General features: G+C 29.5%; 3 protein-coding genes across 7 annotated transcripts; all 3 read right to left on the bottom strand.

The window, feature by feature from the left end:
* Positions 1 to 101: 101 nt before the first annotated feature.
* On the bottom strand, positions 102 to 7728 carry LOC110657014 (protein DEHYDRATION-INDUCED 19 homolog 3). 3 transcript variants are annotated; one of them, XM_021814057.2, is made up of 5 exons: positions 7377 to 7728; positions 6236 to 6378; positions 2925 to 2993; positions 2132 to 2382; positions 102 to 441 (listed from the first exon to the last, which is right to left on the bottom strand). In XM_021814057.2, the coding sequence occupies exons 1-5, from the start codon at positions 7450 to 7452 to the stop codon at positions 333 to 335; spliced, it is 648 nt and encodes a 215-aa protein (XP_021669749.2). In that variant the 5' UTR covers positions 7453 to 7728; the 3' UTR covers positions 102 to 332. The 3 variants fall into 3 exon arrangements, with proteins under 3 accessions (XP_021669749.2, XP_058002870.1, XP_021669750.2); XM_058146887.1 differs by having other exon boundaries at positions 2132 to 2386; positions 2914 to 2993; XM_021814058.2 differs by lacking the exon at positions 2925 to 2993 and having other exon boundaries at positions 7377 to 7724.
* A 5242-nt stretch (positions 7729 to 12970) lies between these two features.
* LOC110659409 (exonuclease DPD1, chloroplastic/mitochondrial) lies at positions 12971 to 17564 on the bottom strand. 2 transcript variants are annotated; one of them, XM_021817328.2, is made up of 4 exons: positions 17324 to 17564; positions 15360 to 16021; positions 13944 to 14149; positions 12971 to 13347 (listed from the first exon to the last, which is right to left on the bottom strand). In XM_021817328.2, exons 2-4 carry the CDS (start codon positions 15947 to 15949, stop codon positions 13124 to 13126), a joined length of 1020 nt encoding a protein of 339 aa, XP_021673020.2. In that variant the 5' UTR covers positions 15950 to 16021; positions 17324 to 17564; the 3' UTR covers positions 12971 to 13123. The 2 variants fall into 2 exon arrangements, with proteins under 2 accessions (XP_021673020.2, XP_058002871.1); XM_058146888.1 differs by having other exon boundaries at positions 17320 to 17564.
* Positions 17565 to 20167: 2603 nt separating this feature from the next.
* LOC110659408 (GATA transcription factor 15) lies at positions 20168 to 21447 on the bottom strand. Of its 2 annotated transcripts, none has more exons than XM_021817327.2 (3): positions 21150 to 21419; positions 20936 to 21043; positions 20168 to 20714 (listed from the first exon to the last, which is right to left on the bottom strand). In XM_021817327.2, exons 1-3 carry the CDS (start codon positions 21183 to 21185, stop codon positions 20364 to 20366), a joined length of 495 nt encoding a protein of 164 aa, XP_021673019.2. In that variant the 5' UTR covers positions 21186 to 21419; the 3' UTR covers positions 20168 to 20363. The 2 variants fall into 2 exon arrangements, with proteins under 2 accessions (XP_021673019.2, XP_058002873.1); XM_058146890.1 differs by having other exon boundaries at positions 20550 to 20688; positions 21150 to 21447.
* Between the last annotated feature and the right edge of the window lie 4847 nt (positions 21448 to 26294).

Raw genomic sequence — 26294 nt, forward strand, 5'->3', positions numbered from 1 at the left:
ATGTGGCTGCTGGGTGAAAAACCATCTCTTTTATTTTAAAATTGATTACTATTGCACATAAAAGCAAAGCCATTTTAGGATTTAGGATTTAGAGAGGAGAGTAGAGGAAAATAAATTATTTTTTTTCTTTTCTATTAATGACGACCTGAAATATAAAATCAGTACAGGTCCAACAACTAAATTTCACATGCAACATAGCTTACACCTTATTCAACACTCTTGCCTTCAATACATTGGCAATTTGGCATATTCACTACAAACCAACCAAAGATTGTAGGGCCCTTAGTTGAAAATTGGACTTCTATAACTGCGGTGGCCAGTATGAGTCCTCTTCATAAGATGTCATCAAGAATGGCAGACAACAATAGCCCTTGAACAAATTCACTCCTCTTGGCTTTCTCTTCCTGATCCTTAACTGACAGGGGAGATGACTTCATATTTCTGCCGCCAAAAACCAAAATATTAGATATTGTTCATTTGGATGAGACCCAACAAATTTTGAAAATGACTAAATCATTCAGATTTCAACTGTAAGTAGGGACCATAATATGCAATATATATAGAAATTGATCCACTTCAGACAAACTTGGAAATCAACCTTTTACAATTCTGGATACAGTAACAGAACAAACTCAGCACAGGGTCCCATGGCATGTTGAGAAGTTTTTGGGAAAAAAGAGAAAGGAAGGAGAGGAAAAAGGAAGGAAAGTTAATGCAGTTACTCTTCCTTGTTTGATTAGAGGGTGAAGGAAAAATGAGAGGGAAACCTTCTCTTGTTTGGTTTTGGGTGAAAAGTAAGAGAAGGAAAGCAACCATGAAAACAAAGATAAAATTAGGGCCGATTATGAAATGTTAAAATAAAAATTAAAGTTATAACAAGGAAAGTCAAAAAGAAATAAAAAATTTACAATCCATTCCTATTTTCTCATTAATCCCCATCCCCTGCGCACATGCAAAAAAAATCATTTTGGAGGTGTCATTTGAGGGGAATGGAAGTTATTGAGTACCCTCCAAATAACAACCTCTTTTTTCCCCTGACTTGCTGCATATTGTCACATCAGCAGCAAAATCATTAGTTATTTGAGAAAGCATCTCAGCTGTGGCATCCCGTTAGGTCATGTTCATCTAATAATTTCACATACTGTAACAAAATGATTGGGAATGTATGTGGGAGAAGGCAAACTGTAATATGGCTATACTCGATCAAATGAATAAATGATCACAATTTTTCATCTAATCTGATGAAGCTTAAGTTCAGAACTTCATGACATGGCAAATGGATTCTTGAGTATAAATGCCCAAAATGCTTAACCAATGAGGCATGGTATAATAATCAGAGGGTATGATTGGCATCTAAAAGAACAGAAGTTTAGGCTAGATGTTGTTGGAAAGGCTCTCTTAATTGTCCATTGTCCACAAAAAGTCGGGTACACCATACCTGGGTCACTTCTAGTCCAGCTCAAACTCTCCCACCAACCCTCTCCCTCAAAGCCAACAAAATGCATCCTTAACAATTTTGTTCTCATATTCATCAATGGACCAAAGAATTTGCCCTCTTATGGATATCTTATAACATCAAATTAAACATTATGCATAGTGCATCATGACACCCTTACTCCATCAATTAACGAAAAAATGGCAAAAAAATAAAAAAAGATGTGATTTGAGTCATTTCCATGTAGGGTCCTGCGGTTTGAGCTTTGATAAACCAGTACCCAGTTGTTAAGTCAGTTAGCAAAGAATGTCCAAACACCCTAACACTGTTAATGGCTGCTGAAGTGACACTATTTTTTTCCTTGCCACACCAGCAACCGTTAACAGCATTTAGAGTGTTTGGACTTTATTTGCTAACACACTTAACCATAGGGTACTTGTTTTGTCAAAACTCAAACCACATTACTTTACTTGAAAATGGCTTAAACCATTTTGTATCTTCCCCAAGTAAAAGTACCATCAGAGAGGCCCTTTTTATTACTTGAAGGCATAAATAGAGATGATTATTATTTTTCTCTATGATATTGCACCTAAATATTATACCAATTGTGGTTTATCATTAGTGTATATGCATTCTAACATATGACCAAGTAAAATGCTATAGGAAAGTATACAGAAGAACAACTAGCTAACATACCGCTCTAAAACATTCTCATCCAAGCTTTTCTTGGCTGAGCTTGTTTCATTTGAAAAAGAAGGTTGAGCACTTGCAAAATCATCAGCCATGGGCAAAATGAATGAAGACAACAAAGGATCAGGCGCTGCATTGGATGAGGAAACTATACAGGAAGAACCCCCAAAAAGAGATTGTAGATTTCCTTCTCGGAGCTCTTTCCTCAATAAAGTAAGAGTAGAATGATGTCCACCTTTCCGTGATTTCCTCTTCCGCTGCATGTATGCAGTTGTTAAGGAAGTCAATGCATTAGGCCACACAATAATTAAATTTTAACATGGCACAATTTGACAAACTAAAATACGTAATCGTGACAACAGTGGCCACTAAGATACTTCCTTGATTAATGAAAACAAGCTATAATTATTGGAAAAAGCAATGGTGCATCTTCGATTGAAACATGAAGTTAAAATGTAAACCAAGGCATCTCGTTGTTGTCAAAAGAAGTTTTGAACTCCCCAAGAAATTTCTGCTGTTTTTAGAGCAAAAGCATCAGAAATAGTCTTAGCAATTTCCACACAGAAAGCAAACAAGAAAACAACCTGGGTTCACATGTTTCAAGATTTGCTACCAGGTTTGCTACAAAATATTAAGTAAAAAGGAAATATGAGAAGTCCAGACAGGGAGAAAAATAGGAGAATTTTAACTAGCTAAATATTCCTGATGCGCACACATCAATACATCATACAAAGAGACTCTACAGAAATTGTTATTTCTAAGACAGCATTAACTCTATGAGAAAGGATATCTTGAATACATGTCCATGATGTAAGGTTATGTGCGCAACCATATCAACCCCCACCCTCATTGCACAAACTGGACAAATCTGTAATAAAGAGCACATATCATGAGCAAAAATAACTCTTCTCATCTTTATAGAGAAACATGCATTCATCCATTATTAAGTAACAAACATTAATCACTTTCCTAAAAATAAAAAAAACCCGTTAATATGAAACTCATATGCGATAGGAACTTAGTTCTAATATTTCAGAGAACTAGAAAAGGAAGGCTAGTCCTATTGTCTATAACATAATCCACCCTATTCTACAACAATATTTGCCACGCCAAAGGCTGGAATCACAACATCATTTATAGCAACGTTCTTAGCTGGGTAGTCAAACCCCATTCCTGTCAATCAATATTTGCATTCATACCCATCAGGAGACTCACACAACTGCATATAACACAAAAAGAATGATTTCCCCAATCATCAAACAGAGGAAATTAACGCTAGTAGAATACTATTGAGCATGGCAAGAATGCATGATTAGTCCAGCTCAACTTCAGACAACTTGAAGGCCAGTTATGTAAGGGAGTCCCTTTGCTGCTCAACTTAACCCAACTTGTCAAAATTCAAGGCTACCAAAATCAAGTTGGGCTAAGCTTGTAAAAACTTTGTATGAGGTTGAAAACGTTTATTTTAGGGCAAATTACTATTTAGTCCCTGGATTATAGTGTAATTGACAACTTAGTCCTCATCATTGTTGTTAGAATCGTATGATTCTCGATTTGATTCATACAATTTGATTTAATTCTCCATCTCAGTGAATTGAATCTATGGGGGGAGACGGTTTAAATGAGTACTGAAACACTTCAAATTGTGTGTTTTAGTTAGCAAAGACTCAGGGAAGGGGAAGGAAACACTAAGTCAGAGCCAAGAGAGTCATTTATCAGAGGTTTGTGCACAACTAGTTTTTAACTGATTTTGTTCTAAAAATTTCATATGATTAAATGACATATTTTTCTTATGTATTATGTTTAACAAGCATTGAATTTAATTCAATGATTATTGAAATTGTTATAGTATGTATGAATTTAGCTTTGTGAAATGGTATTTCCACAAGTATTAAGCATTGTTGTGGATTGAATAAATTATGTTTTGGAAAATTGTGATAGAACATGTTTTGAATTGTGATGGGCAATTTGCATGGAAAAATACAAATTTATGATTTGAATTGTGATGAGCATAAAAATTATTGGATATTGAAATTGATTTTGAATCGAATTGTATTGTGATTTATGCTCACTAAATTGCAACCGAATCTTACAATTCAATAGTGAATTGGGTGAATCTATATGAATCGACCAATTCAGTCGATTCTTTTTCATCGGTCGGTTCTTTTTCTAAAGGGTTGTTACACCCTATAGCTTTAAAATTTAAAATTTCATTTTATTTTTATTACGAGAAGTGCACATAAAACCTTCTACTAGCCATTTTTCTTCCATCGGCCATTATTTTCCCTCTCAAATTTCTTTCTTTTTCATTTTTTTTTTAATTTACTCCTCTAATTATAGTTGTCAAATTATGACATTTTATATTAATATATCCTGACCTTTTAATTTAACCCACAATCCTTTTTTATTATTTAATTATTTGATTAAATTTAAGTGAGAGTTTCAACATATGCACAATAACAATTATTGTCTACAAGTTTATGATTTATAACATAAAACTATACAACATAATAAGAATGTATTATTCTATTATAAAGCATACTTCTATAATTAGCTAAATGAGTTATTGTGATTTTTTTTTAACTTATACTTTAAAACATATATCATTTTTAATTAATTTAGAAAATTTTTATCAAATCTTACAATTCAATTCAATTCTCAATTCTTGATTCACAAAATGAAGATTTCAATTCTTGATTCAAATCTTAATTTGACAACTATGGTCCTCATATTTTCAAAAAAAACCCTTTTTAGTTCCTCACTTTTGATAAAGTCAACTACTTAGACCCTCCGTCCATATTTTGAATTTATCACAGATAATTAAAAGTGAAAATACTTTAATGACCTTCTACTTCTCCAATTGTGCCTGTCACTGAACTCTGAACAGAGACTAAACCTACCCTTTCTCCTTTTGCTTCCCTAATAATAATAATAATAATACCAAAGCCTTCAACAACTCATAGACAGTAGCACCAAGAGTTTCACTTCCTTAGCTACTCTTGTTGGGAAGAAATTAACCAAGGCCAAAGAACCTTTTGTAGAATTAAAGGTCCTAGTAAGTGATGATCTAATGGAGCTAAGCTTCCACAAGTATGTGACAATGAGGGTCAGCAGATGGCACGTTGTGTGGAGAAGATATGGATCAGCAAGAATACTCGGGCACCAACAGCTTCATGGATGGTAGCCAACAGCACGGGGGATATTCTACCTCTTCATGGGAACCCAACTCAGCCGATTAAGGCGATCGCTGGACTTTAAGATCCAACACCAAAGAGGAGGATGAGAAGAACCCATCAGGATTTCAAAGGCATGCAGTATTTGAATCAGGCCATGACATGTAAGAGGCTATTAGTAGAGGACTGGAATTGGGCAAGGCCACAAACATATTCTGCTTATCCTTCAATGGTCTCCTGAATTTTCTTAACACCCTCGTTGATACCGCCAGTGAAATCAACAACATTCTTGATTTGGACCTTGCCATATTTGTACTGAATAGAATCTGAAATATCTTTGAGCTTTTTTGGGATTATCACCAACCAAAATATCATATTGAGTCCCTTTTGATCCAATTGAAAAGCGAAACCCTTGCTAATACCATCAGCAGGTCTGATTAAGAGAGCCCATTATCGATATTCAATACCATGAAAAAGACGAAGAGAGAAATGTTTTGCAATGATTCTATTCAGTGCTTTAATAGCATCGAATTGCTTGGAGAGAAACAAGAGAGAGAGAGAGAGAGAGAGAGAGAGAGAGAGAGAGAGAGTGAGATTTAGAGGAAGGCAGGGAGAGGAGGGTATTTTTGATATGAAGAAATATTATCTCCTTTGACTTGTCCATATACTCATTCACTGACAGAAAATCTCACTTAAAAGAACCAAATAGTTGGCTTTATCAAAAGTGAGGAACTAAAAAGATTTGATTAAGCTATATTCTAAGGACTAAACAGTAATTTACCTTTATTTTATAGAAACTCAATTTCAAAATCATAACTGTGAAGTAGCATTCTAAACCATGCATAAGTCCTGAACAAATCCTTTGTATGCAAAAAAGAAGAAGAAATTTTCTACTCTACAATTAAGAATAATCGCAATTGCTATTGAAAGGACATACCCCATTATTTGCCTCCATGGGATGCTCATCATCAATATGACAGCACAACCCAACAATATCAAAATATTCTGAACAGAATGGACAAGGAAATTCCTCCCTTATATCATCATCTCCATCAGTTTCTTCAAAACCCACAAACACGTCTGCAATTGCAAGAATAATTACAATTAGTTATAGTTAAAGAGAAAGCTTACATAATCACCCCCAAAAAATGCTCAGCTCAGTAAGCAGGGAAAATAGACCAAACAAAATTATAGAACCATATATTTGATACTCAAGAGCTCGCTACCCAACCCCATTCTTTTTTCTTTTTTTTTTTTTTTTTACCTTCTGTAAAAGCACCTTTTTCTCTTCAACCTTTTCATAAATAGGTCATAGGAAGATTTTCAAGTTCGATAGATTTATTAAGGCTCAGATGAGCAGAAGGATATTTATAACATCTAAAAACATATCATCCAAAGCTTTAAGTAAATTCTTTATTCATACCTCAAAATAAAAATAGAAAAGAAGCCACAAGCCAAAATCCATCTTATATTCCGTTGAAACAAAACTAAATCTTTCAGATTAAGATTACAAATCTTAGTTCTTCACTCATACAGTATGTACTGATCTTAGTTAAGAGTTATTAGCTTATTAAGTGTCAAGCCCCCATCAATAAATGCCTATCAACTTTAATATCTGAAATGATAATTTATATATTCATTTTGCTATAATGAATACTTATTAGCTTCATTTCCCAGAAACCGGAAGCAAAATTTTGCTTAGAAGCTCTTTTCTTCCCCTAGTAAAAAAACCTACCTTTAAGTTTCAACTTTCGCTTCAATAATTGCAATCAAGTTGAGTGAAGCACAAGGCCTTTCTGGCGTAGTAATAATTATAATTAAGCCGGGGAAAAAAAATAGCACCACCCAGAATCCCTATTTTCTTTCCTCATATTCTCATCAACCCATCAAAATTCAAAAAAAAAAAAGTAATAAAGCATAGAAAAGCAGAAGAATTGAGTTCTGGGGTTGATATTTCCGAGCTCAAATTAACAAAAAACAAAAAAAAAATTTAACACTTCTATTCATTTTATTACCCTTTACATTTTCTAAGTACCCAAACAGACTACAAGAAAGAAACTACCCTCTAAAAAGCTCACCAGATCGCGATTGAAGGACTGATTGGTATCGCTTAGAGCCCGAAGAGATACGAACGCTCCACGAATCAGCATCCATAGCTCCCTTTTTAAGGAAATAAAATTAGAGCTCAAAAATCCCAAGAGAAATGTGGGTAGTGGGGAATTTGATGGATTGTTGAGCTGTGATCTTGAATTATTCTAGGGCATTAAAAAAATGAGAAATTGAAAAGGGAAATCATGATACTTATAAGGTAGGTTTAGGGGAGGGGCTGAGGAGCAATACTATTTCGCGTCCCTCTTCTTTCTTTTCTTCTCCTGAGTAAATTTCTCGCAGAAAAGGAAAGGGGGTGTCATCTATATTTTGCTCTTCATTTTATATTTTCTGCTTTTTTTATTTTATTTTTATTAATTTGATGTAATTACAGTAATTTTTACAAAAGAAAAAACAACAACATACCGTTTGGCTTTATTTTATTACAAAATTTAAAATTTATATAAAATAAAATTCATTTAATATCACAACTTAAAAAATAAAATTTAATTAAATTTTATATAATTTTTCTTTGATATAATTTTTGAATTAAAATTTATTTATCCTTATTCCTTAAATTATCATCAAGAGTAAAATTAAAAATTATAATTTTTATCACTTTATTACTTTTCAATGATTAATGTTAGTTCATGTTTGCTACTCATTGTACTTTATTACTTTTCTGAGTTTTTTTCTCTAATCCAACATGAAATTTATCCTTTATTTATTATATTAATGATATTAACGTGTCATTTATCATACATGGCATATATTTTGTATCTTATTGTGACATATATTAGCATATTAATTAATATTAAGTAGAATTAATATGTGACTAAAAAAAAGGAAGAAGAGTTGACATTTTAGTTCATAAAATATTGCTATATAAGTTTTATAAAATTTATTTTTAATTTCATAGAAATTAATTTTAATTATAATTATTTTCTAAATTTAAATTCATAAAATTTGAATTTTATTTTTGGTATTCAAATCAAACGCATAAAGTATGAAGTTCAATTGAATCCCATAAAATTTTGTGATTTAGAATTTAATTAAATAAGGTGTAAACTGTTGCTTTTTGTTCTGATTTCTTATGTGAAGCCTACTTTAAGTAGATAAAATAATAAAATAATTATTATTGTTAATAGAAAATTTTATAAATTATTTTTTTTTTTGATATATAAATATATTTTTTATTTTTTATTATATTAAAAAAAAATATTTTAACAAAGTGAAATACATTAAATAAAATTATTAGATTATAAATAAAAAAATATTAATAATAATAATATAATTTTTTTTTTAAAAAAAAAAAAAAAATAATAATAAAAAAAAAAAAAAAAAAAAAAAATATTTTTAAAAAAAAAAAAAATAAAAAAAAAATGAAATGAAAAATGTGTCGATCATATATATCCATCGTCATTCATATTTTTTTTTTTTTTTTTTTTTTTTAATTTTATATTTTATTATCTTTATTCCTCTATTTATCATCATCCAAACAAAACCAACAAACCAAGAATGGCAACAAGCGAGTTGGGAGCAGCCGACTTCTGTTCCTACCTTATGCGAGTTCGGAGTCAATGCTAAGAACTTTCTTATTGAATAGCGGGGTGGAACGGATTTTTCGTGGGGACTTTTCTTTTTCTTTTTATTTTTATTTTAATTTATTATTATATAATATAAATTTATTTATTAAAAATTAAAATATAAGTTAAAAATATAAATTTTAAACATAATTTTAATAATAAATTTATATTTTTGATAAAATTATAATTTTAAATACATAAATATATATAAAAATAAATTAGTTTTTAATAAAAATAATAATATGTTATTATTGAAAAATACCTTCCATTTACAAAATTTTGAATTATTTATAAAAAAAAATTACTTTTATTTGCCTTAAATACAAAAAAAAAATAACCTAAAATTTTGGTTGTATAGTTTGCCAACCAGCATAGCAAAGGCATTGGGTTAAGAAGTTGAACCCTGCCCAACCCAAAATTCAAGCTAATTTTTATCCACTATCATTAAATTTTAGGAATTATTCAATAAAATCTCTCTGAACTTTAATTTGTATTAAAAAAAATTATTTAACTTTAATTTTATATCAACTAAAGTCTTTCTGATTGGATTCCGTTTGGAATTCCGATCAAGTGCTGATTTGTGCATGTCATATTGGCTTTAACATAATAAAATATTTTCTCTCTCTTACACGTGATATTTTAATAATAAAAAATAATTGATTTCTTTATCCTCTCTCTTCATTCCATGTAATAAACCAAAATTAATAACAAATCAAAACCACTTGTGTTTCAATCAAAATCAATATATACAAAAAAGAAAATCAACATTTAGAATAAAAAAATTAAAATCATAAGAAATATAAATAATCATGCATCACAATACCCAAATACAACATCAATAATTTCTATAATATTTCAATCAAATATAGATTTATCACAATAAACAGATGATTGTATGAAAGAGAACACAAATTTAATCAACGCATTCATTACAATACCTAAATGATTGTATGAGAGATAACCCAGATTCATTCACAACACCAAGATACATATATATATATATAAATTAAAGATTAAAAGAACCCACTTGCACAATATTGGAAAAGTTCACAAAACCCACATCTAAAAGGTATTTTGAATCAACAATTTACTTGAAGAGAACAATAAGAAGGAGCAACTTCAATTAACAATGGGATATTTCTAAATAATCAATTAAAAAACAAAGAAACTCTTTGGAGGAATATTCCATGGTAGCTAAAATTAAAGAAATGTCTAAAACCCATTCAACTACAAAATTTTAAACATCTATTTGCCAAGATTAAAAGTAATAAACTCATTTTTAATTCACAATGAGAACAAATGACTATTTAAAAAAAAAGAAAAAACTTTTTTAAGCAGAGCATAAAAAAAAAAAAAAGAATCAATTGCCCTATACATCTAACATTGCCCATATCATAAATAAGATAAAATAAACAAAAAATGAGATAACTGACAATGAATTGAAAGCTAAAACTTCGAATAAATTTATGATGTTGGGTTTACAGATTTGTAAATCAAACATTTCTTTGAAAGGGAGGCTTTAAAACTTCAAGCAGATGTTATTTTTATAACATCAATTTTGAAACGGCATAGGATTATAATGAACAAACAAATTTTAATGGAGACTTGTTTACCCATATTCATCACAATACTCAAAACTAATTATCAATTAGACTTGGGATGAGTTGATAAGGCAATGTGCAACTGCAAGTGCGACAAGGTAGAAGTCCTATGTTTAGGGGCAATATTAGAAAGAGAGAGAATAAAGAGAGAGAGAGAGAGCACAAATAGATAATGGAGAGAGAGAAAGCACAAAGAGATAAGGGAGAGATAGAAAATATTATTTTATTATTAAAATGCCATCTAGCATGAGAAATATTTTTTAAATAGTTTTTTATACACTTAAACATGTCCACATCAATAATCGGTGGAAGTACCCATCAGAAAATGATTTGAGGGACTTTCTGTTATATTAAATTAAAGTTTAAGTATTTTTATAATATAAATAAAAATTAAGAGATTTTATTAAAAAAATTCCTAAATTCAAGGGCCCTTATGAAATGGAGCATGGATCCGCACAGACTCACACAGGGAGTCCTTCCGCTCTAGCAGTTGAACAGTTGTACAAACAAACAAACAAACAAGCCAGTGTCCTTTTTGAATTTTAATTTCATTGTTTCTTTAACTTACCTCCCAGACGACTCAACCTCAGCATTTCAATCTTCGCTGTCCCAAATGCATCATCTCCGACGACGCCACCTCCAGTCCTCTTTCTCCATTAATTATGAGTGAAGATATCTCAATAATTTCGGATCTATTTTCCAAAATTTTGACAGATTTTGGTTATGGCGACGAGGAATAGGACCATTTTACTTAGGAAATATAGAGATGCATTGAAGAGCATTAGGGTTCCGACAAGCTCATCGACTGATTTGACGACGTCGATAAGTTCTGGAGGAGGGCCGGTGATCGAGTTAGCGGGCACTTCGCTTCTCCAAAATCGCTCTTATGCTCCATTCAGTACTGAGGATCCTGGAAACTCGAGGTACTAATGTATATTCTTATTCTTATATTGCCACTACAATTGAGTGAGGGACTTAAACTGTTGCAAAAGGTGTGTTTCTCATCCTTATTAGTGGTTTTGCTTTTAGGATCCAGCGCCTCTCTCTGTCTCTCTCTCTCTCTCTCTCATATGTTCTATAGCAATGTTTCATCAAATTAATTGGGCCCCGCAGGCTGAGAGAACACAAAAACGAGGGATGGTGATGTGTGCAATTGTGCTTGTTATCATGTGCTTTATCACGTTGGTCCTACTAATTCTCAAGGAGATATTCTTGTGATTTGTTAGCATATACGTAATTTCCAAAATTCACTCGTTCTTATCCTTCTGCCCTTCCCTGCAACTTTTACACGCACATAGATGGAGACATGTTTTGTGTGGCAGAGAAATGGTATAGCTTTAAATTGTCCCATCTCATACCAGATTAATCAAGATCCCTTTCTTTTTAATCAAAATTTTGTGAGGGGGGGAAGGGTCTTTACTAGGGAACGAATGCCCTGGAAAATGTGTATAGCTGTTACTGGGTCTGGGTATTGTTCTCTTGACTCAGACCCTTCATCAATTCTTCTGATTTCCTGGGGAACTTGGTGGCTTGGTTTCACCAACGCTCCTGTTTACAAGGAGATGAGGCTTTGCTGATTGTTTGTATCGGTTAATGCATCCAACTATATTTTCTCTAGATTTTATTTGCACTTGTGTCTCCCAACTTGAAAAAGGATGAATATATGAAAAATGTTAATTCATGACTCCTTGCTGTCAAATACCTGCAAACATTGCTCAAAATAATGTGAGCTAGCTAACCCAGATCGTCTTCAATAGTTGCTTTCTTGTGTTCAGATTCGTGAAAGTCCTAATATTGTTGCTTCGTGGTTAATCCAGGTGAACAGAAAACATAGCCTCTCCGGCTGGGGGCCATGAATGATGTGGCTCAAACGAGGAATTTACATTCTGACAAAATAATGAGCGTTGAACCTATGATTACATTAATATTTCCATTTTTAAGAGTTGATTATTGGGTTAGTAAATGGATCAAAAGTAATGTAGTTTTGCTGCTAATTATACCACACATTGCAAATTTTAAGATCGTTCTTCATCAACCAAACACAATATTTGGAGAATTGATTGTTTGAAATTATTGTCATAACTGTTATTAAGAAAAATGCTTCTTTAAAAATGTTAATTAGAGAATATTGTAAATGAACTTAAAATTAATTAAGTTCGATACGTTTTATCAAAAAAAAAAACTCAAAAAAAACTAAATAATATTTTTTAAATTAATGTTTCAACTGTAAAATGATTGATCAATTGATTAGTTAGAGCACCTGCTTAATTAGGTGGAGGTCTTGAGTTAGACTCTCAATAAAAGTATATTCTTCTTTAATATTTTTTCATGGTCAATCTTCATATATTTTATTTGGTGTGTTTTTCCAGCCAAAATATGAGAGAAACAAAACAAGAATTACTGAAAATAATGGCTTGAATTTACTTTGATAAGAACCAAGTTAAAACTTCTTTACATTTTTTTTTTCCTGTGTTCCATGACCGAAAATAATGGCTTGAGGTTGAATTGACAAGAATGAGTTAAATAAGTTACAATGAACACATTATGACTTTAGCTTGAATCGTTCTTTTTCTTCTTCACACTGGTCAAATCTGAGGATTTGAAGGACTTCTCGACTAAGCTGCGAAGTGTCAGTTTCAGGTCGAATGCAAGCCTCTGAAAAACTAATGATAATGTTTTCACATCCGACATTGCTCTGTGAGCTGATCCACTTAACTTAATTCCAAATGTCTCACGAAGAACTTCCAGTGATACTCTTGAAGAAAGTTTTAATCCTATTAACAAACCCAAATATGAAGCTCTCACCATCAGATAAATGAACAACAACAACAAAAATAAAAGCAAAAATCCATTAGTCGTGTACTGGGATGCAGAAATTGCTTAGCAGCCTCCATTTCCCATACATAATAACAAAAATAAATGAAATAAACGGTAATTTATAATTTAACCCTTAAGATATGACAAAAATTATAATTTAGTTTATTTATTTTTTATGAGAAACAAATTAATCCTTGAATGTTTCTGTTAACAAGGTAGTCATTCTGTCAAAATTCACCAACTGTTAGTGAGTACAAAACTGTAAGAGTTTAGTTTATCACATTTCACTTTTTGTAATAGTTTAGCTCTGTAATTTAAATATTTGTAACATTTTAGTCCCTTGTACTTGGGTTGACCACTTCAATTATAATAGACTAAGGATAAATTCTAACAGAATGATTATTTTGTTAATACAAACATAACTCAAGGACTTGCTTCTCATAAAAAATAGAACTAAATTGTGGTTTTTGTTATACATAAGGAACTAAATTGTAGAGTACCTTAAAGTAAAATACAATAAAGTACTGAAGTATGTAGAGAAAGTGAGAAATACCTTCGGATTTCATCCATTGCCGTGCTAAAGGAACAGTGTCCACAAATAGCCAGTTAGAAGGAATATCTGCACCACATCGACTAAATTCATTAGTCAAAAACGGTACATCAAAAATACGAGCATTGTGAGCCACCAACAGTACATAGCCGCCTGGTTTTTGACGGCTTTCGATATACTGCAGTAATATGGGTATCAGCTCTTCCATCCTACAGAAATACCACAAACGATATTTGTACATTATTAATTTAATCAAATATATGCATCTAGTAGAAACAGTGAGAAAGATTAACCAACGGCACACTTGATTCTCAATCACTACTCACTTGATGCAATCAATAAGATAGTTTCCTTGATCCACATCCAAGACTGATATGAACCACACATGCCCCTCCATGAATTAGGAATGAAATAACTCTACCCATGTAAATGGCACAAATTGAAAACAACCATTATAAAAGTAAAGGCATTATAGATCAAAGAAGGCTTAATGGCTGAGTAATAACTGAGAGACAACACGGTAAGGGTAGCTCTTTTCTTTCAACAACTCTTACCACAAAGGTTATAAATCTTATAAAAGATAAATGAGAAGAATCGAACTCGATACCTCCCCACTCACTGCATGATAACAATCAAGCTACCGCATGATTGGCAAATTAATGATATTTAAATAAATGTGATTTTATACAACATGACCCAAGTTTTATATAAGCAATCAGAATATTAAATCATAATCAGCCACCCAAGATAGTTCCCCAAAGTCTAATGTGCCAATAGCTAATTAGAAAAGGCATCTTGTTCATTCATGACTCCAGCAAGACAAAGGCAATTTAAAACAAGAAGCAGCTTGTTATAACAAGCACGAAAATTTAAGGCATACACACAAATCGCACAATCATACAATATTGAAGAGAAGAAGAATAACACAGGATTTAACGTGGTTCAATCGTAAGATCTACGTCCACGGGGTAAGACAAGAGAAAAAGTTTCACTGTCATGAAAAGAGTAAAATACAATCAATCAGAACTCTCAAATCCTAACCCTCCAGTGTGTTTCCTGAATATCTTACATCTCTATCGCAAAAAGGTAGAATATTACAATATTATTGGCCCGTGCCCTCCGCTATCACCACAGATCTCATTTTTTATCCCAATCGATCACAACCCGAAACTTTCGGGTCGAGTCACAATTCGGTTTCACGAAAAACATATCCAAAATTCAAACCATAAAAAATAACACATCTGCTGATGCCCTTACCTAGTTACCTTAACTAGCATCCCCCCCAAATATAAGGGGGAAAAAGAAGAAATAAATTTAACCTAATAAATAAAATGCAATCTTTCAATTCATAAACCGGTATCTTAATTGTGGAAGGCAACCCAAGAAAACTATCAATTATCAAAAATTAAACAAAAGTACCTTGGAATACCAGGTCTGCAGACCATATGGGTTGTAATGCCATGAATATTTGAATTAGGAACAAAGCGTTCAGGATTTACTAGCGTCTGAAAAGTGCTGTTTTCACCTCCCTCAAGATCTTGTAGTGCAATCTCAATAATTCGCTCGTTCTCTCTGCTAAAGCCAGTAGTCTCAAGATCAAAGACAATAACTGTCAAAAGATTGGCCAAATCAACATTCTCAGGAAACTTTTGTTGGCTATCAGAGCACTGAGTTTTTGGAAGTTCACTTATTTCATTTTTCTTTACATTCACTGCAACACTAGTTGAAACTGTTTCATCCAAAACTTCATGCCCAATACTTGTTGATTTACTGCTATTTTGAGTGATTTTATTTGTTCCTTCTGTTTTTGTACTTACAGGTCTTCTAATCCATCTTCTGTTGTATCCTCCTTCAGGCCCATTGGCTTTGGAACAAAGCAACCTAAAGCTTGAATTGTTTCTACATGACCTATGTAAGCTGTGAAAGCTTTCCTGCCAAAATTTAGCTAAGGTGTGGATTCTGCATCTGGGAACTTGCCAAATTGAAAGGCACATAGGAACTGTCCTCATCTAACTCGAGAAAATTAACAAAGCAAGATTTCTAGACGTGTACTTTGCATCAGGTGAGCAATTCAGTTAAACCTGAGAATGAATAAAGAACAGATTAAGGGAATCAGACAGAAAATAGTCATTCTGAACTCACAACTGCTATGGAATCCAGTACTAGAGCAAAAATTTGTATCAGTAGAATGTGCAACATAAAAGCACAGGCACTTAAGATACCTACATTATTAATCTTAAACTCATGGATTTCGTATGCCAGACTTTTTTAGTAAAAAATTCAACCCAGCACCTTTCCCATTTTATCCTGTAATGAAATGCCTGGTCCTTCTAATATTACAATACCCAACATCACAAAAACTATCAGCATCTTCTGAGACCAAGTGAATAAGCAGTTGAAAATGCCAATCTACCTAAAAACACAGACTTTTCAAGCAAAAATATCCAAAAAGAGAAACACGCTTAAACACATTCCCAATTGTAACAAATGTAAAGTTACACAATTCTCTCCATGATCATCAATTAATTCTAGGTTCTACCCTTAACAAAGCATATTTCAACAACTTTATTTCAATATTTTACAAAAATAACTGGGAATAATAACATGATAAATTTTATATTCCATAAATTTTTAGAAGCTAGAATGAAACTCTCATATTAAATATCTAAGTATCTTATACAATGTTTGAATCATGGTTTGTAATGGTTTCATCTCTACATGTTCATATTTGGAAGATTGTTCCTAAAAAAAAAAATTGATGATTTTGGGTCGTAAAATCATAGTTTCCTAAAAGCCTTTCAAACCACCAATTTGATGATTTGGGATGGTATAGAATTTTTTTTATTCCATCTTATGCTTATCCTTGCATGATTTATTCCTTCATAAAAATATTTTTTAAATATTTATAAAGTATATTTAGTAATTAATTAAAATAAAATATTTTTTTTTACAATAAAAAAAAAATAAAATGTGTTTAATTATTACTATCATTATTATAATAACATTATTTATAAATTAATATTTTATTTAAATAAACATCTTTAAATCATTTACATATTTAAAACAACATATGGCAAAGGCAGATCATGATCTTCATTGATCACGCATCAAGAGCAAAATTACCAAATATACACATATGAAACTAGTTTAATTGGTAAAAAAAAAACCCCATTTACGCAAATAACTCAAGCATCGACTCATCATTTATTGAGATAATTTAAAGAACTAAAACCACCTAATTCAAATCAATGGCACTAATTATATTTAAAAATCATGTTGAAGATAGTAAAGGTAACTAACGATTTCAGCTTTATCCTATTTGGTGTAATTTTCTCAGGCACCAAACAAGGAGAAGAATAAATAGGAGAGAGAGACAGACATGCCTGGTACTGGTAGGGGAAGTAACTGGGAATGCAAAGGAAAGGAGAACAGAAATGAAGCATATAAAGATGAAGATGGGGTTTGGGAGGGAAATGAGGAGAGGAGTTTGAATAATGTTTCAGAGTTTGGAGAAGAGAGAAGGAAACGCTCAGCTCTGAAGTTTCAGCCCCATTGCTTCCGCATTCACAGCCACTGCCCGATGCCCCGATCGGATCCATTCCCCTCGCTCGTCTCTATTTTTTCATTTATCCTTTTCCAATTTAAATATGGTTTTTCTTTTATTTTTAGGATTTTTTTTAATTTTTTATTTAAATTAATTTTAATTCTTTAAGTTTTATTATGTTAATAAATTGTTTGTTTCGTTTAAATTTTATCAATTTATTATATTATAGTAAAAAATTAAAATTTAATTAATTTTTTTAAATAATTAAATCTCTAAAATATTATTTTATTTATAAAATATTTCGTCAACTAAATTTTATGTTTAAATAATTAATATATTTTATATTTAAATAATTACAGGTATTATGTTTAAAATTCATATCATATTGCAAATGCATTTCATGTCTATATTATAATTTATAAACTTATTAATTGTTTTAGTCTGATAAAAAAATTTAAAATAATTTTTTATAGATATATTATATTAATTTAATATTTAAATATTTAATTTAAATCAAACTTTTGTCAAGCCCAGGCCGGACTCAATACTAATAAAAGGAATTCTCGTTAAACAAAAAGAGACATGGTCCAAAAACTAAGGCCCAAAGCCATATGATATGTACTGGCAACTGGGAAGATCCGACCCAATAGGAACACAACTAATCACTTACAAGTGTAAAAGGCAAAACACAAATTAAAATATTGGAAGGACAATATAAATTCTTTAAAAAATATATACCAAATTTTATAGGTAAATTTTTAAATATAAAAATTTTAGGGGCAAACAATAATTTTTTTAAAAAAATCATTAGAATCTAAGAGTAATATTATAATTTTCAAAACTTTTATGGACGGAGTTGAGCAATTTTCAATCTAAACTAAAAAATCTAATTAAATTGAGTATTTTGATTCAATTTTTTAATCCAATCAGTTATTCTTTTTTAATGTTTTTGGTTTGATTTGATTCTTCTAAACCCATACCCACCTAACCTCTCGTCCTACCTCCTCACAGCACAACACCTCTCTAAACTATGAGTACTCCCACATTCCCCTTATCTCTTTCTCTTGGATTATATAATATCGCCATCTTTCTCTTCCGGAGTTACAGACTCATAAGCTAATCCATCCATCGTCAATAAATGCCAAGTTCATGCAAAAATCTTAAATGATTGATGAAGTTATTGCCTTTTCTTTCTTTGAACACTGTGATAAACCAAAGGTAATCAATTCAACAAGTTAGGTGTGAGGGCACTAGATCTTATCCAACAAATTGTTATCTCCTGTCCAAGTTGCTTAGCAAATTGTTACCTCAATTTTATACTTTGCTCTATCCTCTAGTGTTTTCTATGCTAAGCTATGCTATGCTATGTTATGCTTTACTTGGGACAGTCTTTAATTTTTTATGTAAAATGGAAAAAACATACATTTCTCATCCATTATCTCTTTGTCATCTTTCGTTCATCTCACCTCTTATCTCTCTTAAATCTCGATCAATCTTATGGTGGTTATACTTCTTTTCTTTTGTGGATGTGATTTTGAAATTATTAGTATGTGATTATGAAATTTTGAAATTGGTTAATGAATATTGATACATGTATTTTGTGATTTACGAAGTGTGAATGCTAAAAATTAAAAGATTGTTGAATGTTGATTAGTTCTTTATAAACTATGAATGCTTGTAATATGAAATTTTAGTCTATTCATAAATTTGGTTATCCATAAACCGAACCAACATTAATCGACTTGATTTAGTTCGGTTATTTCTTAAATGTTAATTTGATTTGATCTAAATTTTAAGGCCATTTAGTTTTTCAATCGGAATAGAACCAATTGAATACTCTTCTCTATCTGCGACCTAAGTACAGGATTTGGAAGACTATCCCCTCCAAAAGAGAAATCCTAGCCACCTACGTCTCCAAGCTTAGATCATTCTTCGTTAACATCAACAACCAAAGAAGCCATTATAGAAAATCCTAACACTATTAATATTCAGTTGCCTAAAGCTCAAATGAGATCATAATAGAAATCTATCTAGCATTGACATCATATAGATCCGGCTATTAAATTTATTTTTATATAAGATCAAACTTATATTAAATGTATTCAAAATATTTTTTATTAATCGGCAGTTCTGTAAATATTAACTACTTATAACACTATTTTTTTTCTTTATTTTTTTTTCAAATTATATATGAATATATTTTACGTGATAAAAAATAAAAATAATTAAATAAATTATAAATAATAATTTTGTTTAAAGTCTATACATACAAAAAAATTTTATTTAAAGCCTCACACTATTAGTACTTAGCTGACTGAAACTCAAATGAGGTCTATTCCGTAAATATCAATAACTTAAATTTTGATCATAACACTATTTTTTTTTTTCCTCTTTCCTTATTATTTTTTTCTTTCAAATTATATATGAATATTTTGCGTGATAAAAAGATAATTAAATAAATTTATTTAAAATATATGAATATAAAAAATTTTATTTATTAATAATATTGTAGCTTGTAACTTTTAGAATAATCTTTCAAAAAACAAATTTGTACCCATCTCAAAAAGATCTAAATTTTGCATTTGAAATTTGCGCACTCATCACTCAACTTTAAAGATGAAAGGGATGCTAAGAATTATAAAATGGAGATAGAAAAAAAAAATTATATATATATAATCCCATATCTGAGAAACATATATTCCTTCATTATTCAGAAAATTCTGTGTACACACGATATCACCATTCTTCACCATCTTCCTCTGAAAATGGAGAAGAAGAAGAAGAAGAAGAAAGGTCATGGATGATAATCTAAAAAGGACAAAGAAAAGGTATGCGGGGCAGGGTTGGTTTGCAGTTTAACATCAAATCCACTCTGTATTTTATCTTTTCCTATTACATGCAAAAAAAGAATCACAAGACAATGCCATTAAAGAAAAAGCAGCCTGTTCTTCTTCTTCCAGCTCCCTTCTCCGCTGGCAGGTCTGTTTCTTTACAACTGATGATATTTCAAATTTCCTTTTCCCACCCTCTACGATTAGTCTTATCTTCAATGACTCCCCCAATTCATTACCATTAACGCCATTGACCGAGGTCGCACTGGTGCTGCTATTTACAGCGGTACTTGTGAGGGTGGTGCAATGGCTTCTCTTTTTCTTCTCTGAATCCTCGTCTAACCTCAAAATTGATCTTCGTCTCTTTCTGTATCTGATCCCACAAGCGTTGCACAGTGACTGAAAATACCAAATTCCAAAACCCACCCAGACCATGAAATCAAAAGTACAAGTCACAAGTCTAGCAGTTAAAATCATAGATCCAAATGAAAAATCAATTGGGTATCCACAAAAATATAATGGGCAGTGGTAAACAAGGGATTCAAGTGAAATACAGAGACCAAAAACCCAAAGAACAGAATGAAACACAGAAAAATGAGCAGATTGAATGAATATTGCACCTTGGGCCCAGCAGGTCCACTTCTCCACAAGGGTGTCTTGGTAGTTTTGCAGACGGTACAAGCATTCTTGATCATACTCTTGTCCTGTTCATCATCGTGCAATGATTTCTGTACCATAATCAAACAACACAGCTAATGTATAAATAATTAATAAAAAACAAAACCCATTAAAATAAAATAAAAAAAGCAACACAATCATTTAAAGTTGACGCACCTTTTCACCAAGATCATCCATCACGCCAATTACCATCCTCGCTTTTTCCTTCGTAGAAAAGTGTGAGTGAGGGAGAGGTGGCTAAGGGGCTGTTCTAATGGAGAGAGAGATATAGACAAGGCAGTGACTCAGTCTAGTTATAATCATTTCTTGAATAGGAAGACTGATTTAGATAGAAAATAAGCAGAGCAAATATGGAGGAAACAGAGAGTACGAAGCCGACAGAGCGTGCTTTCCCTCTCGGCGGTGGTGGATATGCACCAAAAACCCTATCCTATGGGTTTTGGGTCTTATAGAATGACGAAAATGCCCCTCCTCATTTCATTTTTTCCCACTTATACCCGCCAAACTTTTGCGATGGAGGTAGTCACGTGGCTTCATGCACGAACAGCTGCCATTTTCTCTTCCTTTTTATTTTTGTACTCTCACGGTTTTACTCGCTGTGCTTCTTTTCATTAGCTGGCATTTTATTTTCAATTTTTTTTAATAAATGAAAAGGAATAAGACTTTTGACTTTTCATTTAAGGAGATTAAATTTTTTTAATAAAATAATCAAAATATGGCAAATAATAAAAATTACTATAAAATATATCATACAATTTTATATTATATTAATGAATTTTATTATCACTTAAAATACTGATATGATATACGCATTCTTCCAGTTTTATTTGTATTTTAAGATTTTTTATAATAATTAAAAAATTAATTAAATTATTTAAATTATAATAAAATATTTTTTTAACTTAATTAAATTATTTTTTTATTTAATTAAAGCGAGAGATGAGATATTAAGATAAATTTTAAAAAAATCATATAAATAATTATAATATTTAATAAAAATAAAGATAAAGATATAATTAAAAATATATTTAATATTTTTTAATTTTTTAAAAATAATAAATAATTATAAATAAGAAAAACTTTAAAAAGCGAAAAAATAAAAATAAACAGAGGGATCATAAAAGATCATTAACTCGTTACTACTTCCACAATAAATCATATTATATGGAATAAGATATTCTCCATGAACTTCATTGATTTTATAATTTATTATAGAAAACCCTTTGCATTAATTTTTAACATTTAAGGTTATGTTAGTTTCACGAAAAATATATATTACATCATTGAATATATTCAGTAATTTAAAAAATTATATGAAAAATTATATATTACATTGGACATTTTATATAAAATAATCTCTATAAAATGATAAATTAATAATAAATAAACATATATATAGATATAGCGAGTTTCAAAAAAATTATGAAATTATAACCATCATGTTTCTTTTTTTTTAATTTTAATAATTATATTTACATATTTATCGATCTCTTATTATTTGCATATATTATTACTGTATCACCATATAATTTTTCTACAAAGACATGCATGTACGGCGAATTTGGGATTGGATAAAAATAGACCAATCTTCTAAAATCACACAATAGCAATAATGGAGATGGATGCGTTTAGGGTTTTCTTTGCCACCTTTTATAAGAGATTATTTTGGAGAAAATCGATACTGAATTGAAGAAAGGGTGGATTGCTTTTATATATATATATATATATATATATATATTAGTTTTTCTATAGTGTACATTTTACTCGTTATTTATACACTTAATTTAATTTTAATATTTATATTTTTTAATTTTTTATATAATATGCATTATAAATATAATATTTAATTAATTAAATTAAAATATTAATTAATTTTAAAATTATTTTAGTTTTATTAGATCTTCATTTTTATGAAAGTTACTTGTTATGTTATTAACATATAATATTAATTTAATTATAAGTTAAAAAATAATATAATAATAAAATATGATAATGACAAGTTTTAAAAATATAAATAAGTGAAAATGTTTAAAAATTAAAATAAGTTAATAATAAATATAATTTAGCTTATTGAATTAAATTTTTCGAATTGTTATTTTACTTTTTTAAAAAATAAATTTAATTTGCTTATTTTTTTTTTCATAATTTAAAGTAATGTTAACTTGTACAATGAGGTTTTATATTCATAATAATTTATATAATTAATACTTTGAAATAGTCTAGATTTTTTTTCTCCCTTTTCTTTTCATATGTTCCTCTTGTGTTTATTATTTTAAAAATTTAAAACATAACTATTTAAAATTAATATTGAAAGGAGTATGACTTTTCACATAAATATATGTAAAAATATTATTGGATTTTCTTATAATTTTATGGACAAAATCAAGAATCAAGCTAGCTAAGATTGATTAATAAATTAATATATTAAAAAATTAAAATATTTTCATGCATTAATTAAGGATGTTAACAAAATACTATAATCTCAATTAAGTAGACTAAAAAAAATTAAAATCTCATACAATCATATGTAAAATGTATAATTTTTTGTAAAAATATTAATAATTATCTCAAAATTCTAGTGATTATATTCCCGTGTTGAAACGAATATGTAAAAGTATTCATGTCTCAATTATACTATCATGAAGACTTTTTTATTTTCTGGTTGTAGCTTTACATTGGGAAATTGCCCGTGCTAACACGTGTGGCTATTTATATATATGTGTGTAATTAAATAATGCCTTAAAATTTTTATTAATTATTTTATATTTTATTTTTTATATATTTTATTTTTATTAATTAAATATTACTTATTTTTTATTTTTTATCTTTTAAAATTTTAATAAAAATTTCATAAAAAAATATTGTAATATAATAGAAATATTACTTAAAAAATATACAACTATTTAAAGTTAGTTTAATCATGTCATTATTTTCATTATTTTAATTATTAAAATTTTATTATATACTTAAAAAAGAATATAAAAGAATTAAATAAAAAATATCATGTGATAATACTAATGAATAAAGTCACGTATCAATATCATGATGAACAACATATATGTGGATTTGCATGTGATTATTTGCATTGTTAGATAAAGATAAAACTAATTTATATTGGTAATAGTCAATATAAAAATAAGATTAGGGCTGCTTGTGTATATGATTATACAAAACTTTTAAATAACACTGTATTATTTATTTATTTTTATTTCATTGTCTATCAAAGTTATTATATTTTATCTATTTTAAAATTATTATTTCTATTTAAGTTTTAAGGTCAACAAAACATTGAACACCCATTAGAAACGCAGAATTAGGGCCGAGCAGAACGGTTCAAATTGAAAAATCGAATCGAACGGAGTTAATTCGATTCAATCGGTTCGGTTTTAAAATTTAATCGGTTCGGTTCGGTTTTAATTTATAAAAATTTCGGTTATTTCGGTTCGATTCAGTTTTGAAGAGAAAAAAATCGATTAAACCGAACCGAATAGTGATTTATATTATCAAATCGAACCGAATCGATTTTTGAATTAATTTATTTTTATGAAAAATTTATGAATTATATTTAATTTTATATATTATAATTGTTTAATTTCATTGATTAATGGTTATTAGGTTCAAACTAAAGTTAAAATTAGACCAAATAACTTGAAAATCAAGTCTAAATTAAAAAATCAATCAAAAATCAAATCGATCAGTTTAAATCGGACCGAACCGAAATAAAATGATTCGGTTCGATTCGGTTTTTCACCAATTTCGGTTCGATTCGATTTCTAAAATTGACGGTTTGATTTTTATAATTTAATTCGATTCGATTCGGTTCGGTTCGGTTTGAACCGATTGCTCACCCCCTACGCAGAATATTGCATCTTGGAAAAGAAGATTTGTCTATCAGAGATATAACATAATTTCAATTTCGATACATTATTGTAAATAATATAAATTAAAATTTTAAAATTATTTTAATAATAATTCTACCTATACCAAAAAAATACCATTACAATTTCTAATTTAGTAACTCTATAATTTTAATTCTATAAATATTATAAAAAAAATCTGTAATTTAATTGGCCTACTATTTAAATTTAATTTTCTATTTCAATTCAAAATTTAAATATAATTTCACTAAGAATATTTTAATTTTAAAATAAACTAAAAAATGTTGATTGTAAACAAGGCACCCAAATGTAATTTTTTTTTTTTTTTTTTTAGAATCAGATGTAACCTTCATAAGCTTGAGAATAAACTTGAAATCCGACCTAGGATTAGATTCATGTGTGATTATCATAATTTCGATTTTACTTATATATAAATTACGTATTTATTAAATTATGTTAATAGATTTTCATATAATTTAAATTAATTTCGTTTAGATTAAAATTTGTATATCACTATAAAAAAACAATTAGTTTTACAATAGATTATTGTAACTGTCTAAAATCAGTTGCTATTAGCAATAAATTTTATAATTGATTTTTTTATTTCAATTAAAAAAATTAATTAAAAAAAAATTTAACAACCGATTAAAGAATCTATCGCTAAATCGGTTATTATTAGTAACTGATTTATAATTAGTTGCTAAAATCGATTGCTAATCGATATAAGAAAAATATTAAATATACAGTTAGTAATTAATTTTTAAATCGGTTGTCATTAGCAAATAATTAATAAAATCAGTTGCTAAAATTTGCTACTAATAATAACTGATTTTAAAATTTGTTGCTAACAGTAACCGATTTAGGAAATCAGTTGCTAACTTAAAGAGTTATTTTAATTGACTCCAGAGTTAGCAATCAATTTACGATCAATTGTTAAAATTGGTTGTTATTTGCAATTAATTTCTTGTCAGTTGCTAATAGCAACTGATTTTTATAACCAATTGTAAATCGTTTGCTAAATTTTTTTTCCCAAAAACTCTTACTCAATTTTTTTTTTCTTTTTTTTGATTTGTAATCAATTTACGAATTGGTTGTTAGCAGCAACTAATTTTGTAACTGATTTTCCCTAAAAAAATTTCGCTCAATTTTTTTGTTTTCCTTTTTCGATTTGCAACCGATTTGTGAATTGGTTGCTAACAGCAACCCATTAAAATTGGTTGTTATTGACAACCGAGTTTGCAACAAATTTTGTCTCAAAAATTTCTATCTAATTTTTTGTTTTCTTTTTTATATTTGCAACTGATTTTGCAATCATTTTTTTTCCTTATAAAATTTCCACTCATTTATTTATTTATTTTTAAATTTTGATTAGCGTACAATTTTGCAAATCGATTACTGTTAGCAACCGATTGAAATCGGTTGC

This window comes from Hevea brasiliensis, chromosome 5, assembly GCF_030052815.1.
Source record: "Hevea brasiliensis isolate MT/VB/25A 57/8 chromosome 5, ASM3005281v1, whole genome shotgun sequence".
Classification (NCBI taxonomy): Eukaryota; Viridiplantae; Streptophyta; class Magnoliopsida; order Malpighiales; family Euphorbiaceae; genus Hevea; species Hevea brasiliensis.

Excerpts from the sequence above, each read along its gene's own strand:
- LOC110657014 (XM_058146887.1), bottom strand. The coding sequence starts at position 7,452 with ATGGATGCTGATTCGTGGAGCGTTCGTATCTCTTCGGGCTCTAAGCGA. Across the intron at positions 2,994-6,235 it reads CCATGGAGGCAAATAATGGG|ATTTGTCCAGTTTGTGCAAT; the intron begins GTATGTCCTTTC and ends TCTTTATTACAG. Across the intron at positions 442-2,131 it reads GATGAGAATGTTTTAGAGCG|AAATATGAAGTCATCTCCCC; the intron begins GTATGTTAGCTA and ends TTTTGGCGGCAG.
- LOC110659409 (XM_021817328.2), bottom strand. The coding sequence starts at position 15,949 with ATGAGGACAGTTCCTATGTGCCTTTCAATTTGGCAAGTTCCCAGATGC. Across the intron at positions 14,150-15,359 it reads TGCAGACCTGGTATTCCAAG|GATGGAAGAGCTGATACCCA; the intron begins GTACTTTTGTTT and ends GTATTTCTGTAG. Across the intron at positions 13,348-13,943 it reads GCAATGGATGAAATCCGAAG|GATTAAAACTTTCTTCAAGA; the intron begins GTATTTCTCACT and ends GTTTGTTAATAG.
- LOC110659408 (XM_021817327.2), bottom strand. The coding sequence starts at position 21,185 with ATGGTAATTGGCGTGATGGATGATCTTGGTGAAAAG. Across the intron at positions 21,044-21,149 it reads TGGATGATCTTGGTGAAAAG|AAATCATTGCACGATGATGA; the intron begins GTGCGTCAACTT and ends ATTATGGTACAG. Across the intron at positions 20,715-20,935 it reads GTGGACCTGCTGGGCCCAAG|TCACTGTGCAACGCTTGTGG; the intron begins GTGCAATATTCA and ends TGGTATTTTCAG.